The sequence below is a fragment of the Mus caroli genome, chromosome 2, assembly GCF_900094665.2.
Source record: "Mus caroli chromosome 2, CAROLI_EIJ_v1.1, whole genome shotgun sequence".
Classification (NCBI taxonomy): Eukaryota; Metazoa; Chordata; class Mammalia; order Rodentia; family Muridae; genus Mus; species Mus caroli.
In genome coordinates, this window is record NC_034571.1 from 122,186,211 (window position 1) to 122,193,842 (window position 7,632).

General features: G+C 45.3%; 1 protein-coding gene across 1 annotated transcript; it reads right to left on the bottom strand.

Moving 5' to 3' along the window:
• Positions 1-848: 848 nt before the first annotated feature.
• Positions 849-7,201, bottom strand: Il1b (interleukin 1 beta). Its single transcript, XM_021156585.1, has 7 exons — positions 7,136-7,201; positions 6,518-6,579; positions 5,994-6,042; positions 4,249-4,450; positions 3,529-3,702; positions 2,244-2,374; positions 849-1,516 (listed from the first exon to the last, which is right to left on the bottom strand). Exons 2-7 carry the CDS (start codon positions 6,562-6,564, stop codon positions 1,307-1,309), a joined length of 813 nt encoding a protein of 270 aa, XP_021012244.1. The 5' UTR covers positions 6,565-6,579; positions 7,136-7,201; the 3' UTR covers positions 849-1,306.
• Between the last annotated feature and the right edge of the window lie 431 nt (positions 7,202-7,632).

Genomic DNA, 7,632 nt, shown 5'->3' on the forward strand with positions numbered 1-7,632 from the left:
CTTGGGTATCCTAAGTTTTGGGCTAATATCCACTTATCAGTGAATACATATTGTGTGAGTTCCTTTGTGATTGTGTTACCTCACTCAAGATGATTCTTAACTCTCAGCGTACTCATCTCTGTACTAGGCGCTCAGCATTTGTTAAACAGGTGTCTGTGAACTAAATGATTTAGGATCAAACCTTACTCCCTTTAAAGTTTCAGCTGATCTTATTTCTTTGACGAATCATGTGTAATGAAAATCCCTTTGTGTATATATGCTCTCTCTCTCTCTCTCTCTCTCTCTCTCTCTCTCTCTCTCTCTCTGTCTGTGTGTCTGCATTCACATGTGTGTAGGGGTGGAGACCAGAGATCAAAATCAGTTGTCTTCCTCAATTATTTTCCACCTTAATTTTTGAGACAGTGTCCCTTGCTAGATGTGGATACCCAGTAGATGGCTGCTGTCAAGCCGAGAGATCTTCCTGTTGCCAAATCTCCAGTGTTGGGATTACAGGCGTGTGCTACTATGCCAGGGTTTTTATAGGGATGTTGGGGATCTCATTCAGGTCCTCTTGCTCATATGATAAAGCACTTTACTGGTTATGCCATCTCCCCAGGCCTTAAGTATCCTTGAGAAAGACAGACAGACAGACAGACAGACAGACAGACAGACAGACAGAAGGAAAGATGTTGAGAGGGCTAGCGAGAAGGTTTAGGTCCTAGACACAAGGACATGTCTAGGATACTTTGTTGCCCTCAGCAGTGAGGATCAGGCTTCCTGACCTCCAGTGAGGATCCTCATGACCCAATTTCTCTTTTCCTTCCTATGCAAACTCTGAGAGAAGTCAATAGCCAGGCAGAACTTTTTTTTTTGTTTCAGTGAAATTTATTTCATACTCATCAAAGCAATGTGCTAGTTCTTCATTCATAAAAATTCTCATCCATATCATGGGAACCTGTTTATTCTCAGCTTCAATGAAAGACCTCAGTGCAGGCTATGTACTGGTCCAGATTCAATTCATCCCCCACAGGTTGACAGCTAGGCTCTGTTCTAGAGAGTGCTGCCTAATGTCCCCTTGAATCAACTTAAATAGATCAACCAATCAATAAATACATAAATAAATAGGTAAGTGGTTGCCCATCAGAGGCAAGGAGGAAAACACAGGCTCTCTTTGAACAGATCGTGCCATGTTTTTTTGTGACCCCGAGTGACCTGGCTTGGCTGATCACTAAGGATTCCCCTGGAGACTGAGCTGTCTGCTCATTCACGACAAGGGAGCTCCTTAACATGCCCCGGGGAAGGCATTAGAAACAGTCCAGCCCATACTTTAGGAAGACACGGATTCCATGGTGAAGTCAATTATATCCTGACCACTGTTGTTTCCCAGGAAGACAGGCTTGTGCTCTGCTTGCGAGGTGCTGATGTACCAGTTGGGGAACTCTGCAGACTCAAACTCCACTTTGCTCTTGACTTCTATCTTGTTGAAGACAAACCGCTTTTCCATCTTCTTCTTTGGGTATTGCTTGGGATCCACACTCTGCAGAAAAGTAGAAAAAAGAATTGTGTTAACGTCTGTGTCCGTGTGCATGTTGCATGTATGACAGAAAGGATAAAGCTACCACGGTAGACATGTTCTCAGGGCTGCTGGAGAAGAGAATGAAAAAGAGGTTGTGGAACTTGAGGCCACATTCTTTACTGCTGAACACCATCTTTCTATAATCACTGAAGGAACCTTTGCTATCTTTTTTCTGAATCCCACGGGAGGACCATATGGGTGAGAATTGTATTAAAGCTCCCAAGGGCACCCAGTTTCCAGGCATTTTTGTCACAGTTCCCCCTAAATCCCTGGATAGAGTGGCATCAGCTTGAAAATGAAGCTTTTGTTAGGAATGCCACAAGTGCCAGTACAGGTCTGAGGATTGATGGTTGAACCCTTTCACTGCATTCTCCAAACTGTTCTCTGTCAAAGGAGGAAAAACTGTCACCATATACAACTCTTTCATCCTTGATGCTACGACTTCTGTTGGGGGTGATAACGGTGGCCTGACATGACAACAGCATCAAAAAGGAATGATTTCTCATGGTGGCAGTGAGGTTTATGTGCACTTAAAAGTTATGCTAATTTTATTCTATATTTATGTAAATTGTCAAGAAGACCTCTAATGTTTTCTGGCGGGTCAGGCAGGTGGATGTCTGGGAAGTAAGTAAAGGCAAAGAGTCTTCGCTGAGCAGTGGGGGAGGCTTTTCTCTACTGATGGACTCACCTCCAGCTGCAGGGTGGGTGTGCCGTCTTTCATTACACAGGACAGGTATAGATTCTTTCCTTTGAGGCCCAAGGCCACAGGTATTTTGTCGTTGCTTGGTTCTCCTTGTACAAAGCTCATGGAGAATACCACTGGAGAAAAGAGAGGAGTCTGGGTCAAGGGAACAGCAATGCAGGGTGGGCTCAAGCATTAGACGTGACAGGCAAAGCCTATGCAGTCCCCCGTGTGAACCCAGAATGAGCTTCCTCAGACACAAGATATGAACTAGCAGCGCTAGACAGTCATAGTCATAGACAGTAGCAAGGTCAGTAGGCCGATCCAGGGTTCCCTCAGGACCTCTTAGGAGCAGCAATGAAGAACGAAAGGTGTCTAGTTGTTAAGCTCTAAGGGCTAAAGCTGTTATGTGGCTGGCAGGCTGTGTGTCCGTCTACGTGAGAAGTACAGTTTGGTCGCTATGAAAACAAAGCTGTGCTCCTAAAAGGACCCAGGGGCCAGCACGTTTTGAAGAAAATAGAGCAGTAGGCAGGTAGAACTCTATTAGTTGGGGAGAGTGACTCCAAAAAGAGACCCCCCACTTTGATCTTAGCCACAGTACCTCAATTGGAGGCCCCTGGCTGCTTTTATGACTTTATCAAGAAATAAGAATTATTCTTTTTAAAAGGTATAAAGCAATAAGATTCTGTTCTCCTGGACCAGAGCAGACAGCTCCCTTCAAAGCTTCTAAGATCAGAAACTAAAAGGAGATGCACACACTGCTGCTGTTAGCTGTTGTCCCCTCAGTTATGGTGGCGTGGTGCCATGTCCACACCATCATCTAAAGAGGCCCTGACCGCACTTGGAATGCTTGTTATTATGGAAGAGAGATGTACGCTCCTGATAGTCAGCAAACCTCCCTACAAGGAACTGTGTGGTATTGGTGGGAAGGATATCAGCACGAGGGATAGGACTGGGAACAGAAATAGACATATCAATTCTCTACCATCTACATTTCAGCCTCAAATGAGGGAAAAAGAACCCACAGGCAGTTATTGCATGTCCATCAAATGACTTCACACTAATGTGTTATCCCTATATGACTGGGCTGGAAAAATGGTCCTTTTTCGTTCTGTCTCTGTCTCCTTCCTTCCTTCTTTCCTTTCCCTTTCCCCTTCTTTTTCCTTTCTTTCTTTTCTTTTTTTTTTTTTTTTTTTTTTTTGTATATTGACCATAGTGTTCCATTTTAAAACACAGGGACCCAGTAGGCTGCCAGGAGGCTAGAAAGGGAAACCAAGATGCTCCTACTGACCTTGTTGGTTTATATTCTGTCCATTGAGGTGGAGAGCTTTCAGCTCACACGGGTCTGACAGCACGAGGCTTTTTTGTTGTTCATCTCGGAGCCTGCAGTGCAGCTGTCTAATGGGAACATCGCACACCAGCAGGTCATCATCATCATCATCCCATGAGTCACAGAGGATGGGCTCTGAAAGTCCAAGGGCAGATGTTGTTTAGGCAGATAATTAGAAATGCAAGCACTGTGAAGCGAAGCAGCAGAATTTGGCTTATTGAGCAACACCTAAGCACGTGCAGTCAAGATTCTATTCTAATTTTAATGGGGGTTTAAAAACACTGGGAGTGGGCTGGGCAAGAACATTGGATTTGGCATCGTGAGATAAGCTGCAGTGTTATAACCATTCACTAGGGACTAGCAGTAGTGGTCCTTGCATGAAACGATGCCAGTAATAAGGCCAGCTCAACTGGGAGATTGTGAGATTCGCAAGCTCTAGTATAAGCCAAAGTAGTTTGCAAATCAATGGTTGAGTTGCAAGTGTAAGCATCATTAAAGCCTTTTTATGAGTTAATCAGCTCAAGATAGAACTGATTTGTTTGGAGGTTTCCTCATTTTCTTCTAATGGTTGGAATGTCTAGCACTAAGGGTCTTGCACTTGAGGGGCGTTGAGTTCTGAGAGGTGGACTGAGAAGGACCAGAGCGAGGGTCTGCTGTCTGCTCTCAGTCCTCATTAAGTACCTTCTTCAAAGATGAAGGAAAAGAAGGTGCTCATGTCCTCATCCTGGAAGGTCCACGGGAAAGACACAGGTAGCTGCCACAGCTTCTCCACAGTCACAATGAGTGACACTACCTGCCTGAAGCTCTTGTTGATGTGCTGTTGCGAGATTTGAAGCTGGATGCTCTCATCTGGACAGCTCAGGTCAAGGGTTTGGAAGCAGCCCTGTGAAGAAACCAGGCAGTGAGCACATCAAGTCATCAGACCCGAGGACTCCTACATTAACCCCAGAGAACACCAAGGGCCCGGGAGATAAGTTCTTAACTACAATCCCTGTCTCTGTGGAGCCCAGAGAATTTAATTGGCCTACCCAGGGGTACATGGCAACCAGACACAGGCTTCCTGACATTCTCTATAGTAAACCTCATTTCTACTTTATCTTTCTTGTACAGACCTTGCCTCACTGTATAATTAGACCTACTTAAACCTTTCATCTTTTGGTATCCTTGCTGCTCAAACATCATGTTATTTAATTTCTCATGACAGTATGTTCATGTCTATTCAACGGAGATCACCCAACAGGCTCTCAGTGGCTTCTCATACATTCTTTTCCTCATAGGAATATTTAGCAGACACTATAAGCACAGCTTTTGTTTGTAAAATATGTCACCACTTTTCTGTTCTTTGGAGAAACACTACATTAAGGCCTAACCAAAGTTGCCTTGAGGCATGATAATAGTTTCAAAGCTTGAAGGACAGCGATAGATCATTTCAATAGTGTAAAGGAAAGGTTGATTGGGAGAGAAGTTTCTGTCCAGAGTAGAGGCTCCCAGGGAAAGCCAGGTTCTGGAGCAGGCAGTGGGGGACAGAGCCTGGCTGGGAAGGTGAGGAGCGACACCCAAGGCTGAACTAACTAGTTAGAGTGGTCTTAAAATACATTCATGTAAGCCGAGGACTAGATTTTGTAGCTGGGGGAGACTGTTGAGGGATTGGGAAGAGGTCTGAGAGAAACAGCTGCCTCCTGAGCAGGGCAATGACGTGGCTGGACTGATGCCGTGTGGCATTAGAGCGTTCTCAGTCATCATAGGAAGGGACAGCTGGGATGCAACATGGCTCTTCGTGAGAGCAAGTCTGGAAAATGCTCTTGTGCTAGGATGGACTTGGCCAGCACTGAAAACACTTCAGAATGGAAGGTTGTGACAGAACGCCAACATTTCAGAGATCTTCTGGCCTGTGTTTCCCAAAGGACACAGTGGGGACTTGTCTAAGATCACACAGCGATTAAAGGTCTTGTCTAAGGCCACAGGTTATTTTAAAAAATCCTAACTAACTTTTTGTTTATATCACTTATTTCTTATTATCTTAATCTCCCCAGGAACATACGAAACTGTTCTTTGGCAGAGAAGGGAGAGATGCTAATTCTGAAGGCCATGCCCTCTGGATCCAGAGTTTGATTTAAGTGGTCAGATTAAGCTCCATCTATCTCAAGGGGGGGACTAAATGTATGTTGAAGACCTTACTGTCTTCTTAGCATAAAACACCATGATTGCCATCAGCAAGCCTTGGTGTGTGGCTATGGTAAACGGAAGCTGTGTGGGAGCCAGGTCAGTGTGTGGGTTTGCCTTGTCTGTGTCACTGAAAGAGGCAAAATAATCCCATCACAAAATAGCCTGGGAGCAAGGCAGTCCCATATCCCTTCCCGTTTGGGTTTTTTTCCCACGCCACAGTCCCTCCCTCCACAGGTTGGGAGCCAAGCTCAGAATCTCACCGTCATCTTTTGCGGTCCGTCAACTTCAAAGAACAGGTCATTCTCATCACTGTAATGAAAACAGACGTGGTCAAGAGATAGCTCCGACTTCCATTGTTCATAAGACCACGCCTACCATGACCCTTAAAGCTTCCCAAAGACTTCTGGGAAGTTCTACAGCGCTACGTAAGCAACAGTCTAGAAGCAGATTCTGGGCCAGGTAAGTGGGTGCTCTGGGTGCTCTCTGTTGACTTCTGACACCTAAATTCTAGACTAGCAGAGTTAGCTGAAGTCTGAGCTCTATGCCTTTGCTTCCAAGCCAGACTTTGCAAAGGAGTTCTCCTATCCTGTCTATGTGGAAGTTTTTCTTTCCATTGCATCTGTAGGAGTCCCTGTAGTGACAGCACCTAAGTCGCCAGGTTGCTTGAACTCTGATAGCCGCTGAAGTAGATGAGTTGGGGACTCTCTGGCCTCTGAAAGTAGATAGCCCTCCATTCCTGAAAGCAGAGTGCTGGACACGTGACCACTCTTCAGTACCCACTGACCTGTCAAAAGGTGTCATTTCACAGTTGAGTTCAGGAACAGTTGCCATAGCTGCTTCAGACACCTGTGTGAAGAAAGAAAGTGGGTGAGCATTCAGTGTTAGCTCCCCAAGGGGCGTCCTTCTCTTAGCTCTAGTTCAGGGCAGGCATGCTAAACTGGTCTCTGAGGAATGAAGGAATGGAGGAGCCATTGTATAGGTCTAGAACAGTGGCCCTTTTGGAGTCAAGGGGCCCTTTCACAGGGGTCACCTAAGACCATTGGATAACACAGATATTTACACTTCATAACAGTAGCAAAATTATAGTTATGAAGTAGCAATGAAAATAATTTTAGGGTGTGTGGGGGAGTCACTACAACATAGGGAACAGCATTAGGAAGATGCTCTGGAAGGAAGCAACAGCTGAGCCAAACCCTAATAGAGAAGCTTTCCTAGGAGACAGGAGCTGCCTTTTAGATGTCAGCGGCTATAGAAACAGCATTCATTTCCAGAGTACTTCATAAACCATGGAGTTACAGCTACTTTTTATAAATAAAAAGCCCAAAGCCCATCAGTGGGGGAGAGAGAGAGAGAGAGAGAGAGAGAGAGAGAGAGAGAGAGAGAGAGAGAGAGAAAGTCTTACTTGCACAAGGAAGCTTGGCCGAAGAGGATCCCAGATGAGCCTATTATGCCTCGAACCACCGAAGGGTTTGTTGTCCACTTGTTTTCCCTCCCTTGTTTTATAGTCCTAAAAAGCAGAAGTGAAGAGCTGTGAAATTTTCCCTTGGGTTAACTGATTTCACAACAAAACTGAAGGGTGGGGGATGGGGGAGAAGCTTGATGGGAATTCTTAGGGGAAGAGGCTATTGCTACCCTGAAATAATTTCTAATCCCTGGAAGTTGCAAGGGGTGGCAGACGGTGACACATTCGCAAGTGTGTCATCATGGTGGAAACGGGCATTATTTCCCCCTGGACAATTGTGCAGATGGTGTCAATATTAAAAATATTGGGTTTTCCTGAGTTAGCTGTACATTTTAAGTCAGGATGTGAGGAACAAAGGTAGGCACGTAGATGCACACCCAGAAGTGTGTCACCTCTCTCGCCTCCTTGTGCTTAAGCTGAGGGAGCTTTGCAGTTGG

Bases quoted from the DNA above. Each gene is read 5' to 3' on its own strand.
- Il1b (XM_021156585.1), bottom strand. From the start codon at position 6,564: ATGGCAACTGTTCCTGAACTCAACTGTGAAATGACACCTTTTGACAG. The intron at 3,703-4,248 runs GTACTTAATGAG...TTGGACTTTCAG, and splicing joins TTCCTTCATCTTTGAAGAAG to AGCCCATCCTCTGTGACTCA. The intron at 1,517-2,243 runs GTGAGTCCATCA...ACTTTTCTGCAG, and splicing joins CACCCACCCTGCAGCTGGAG to AGTGTGGATCCCAAGCAATA.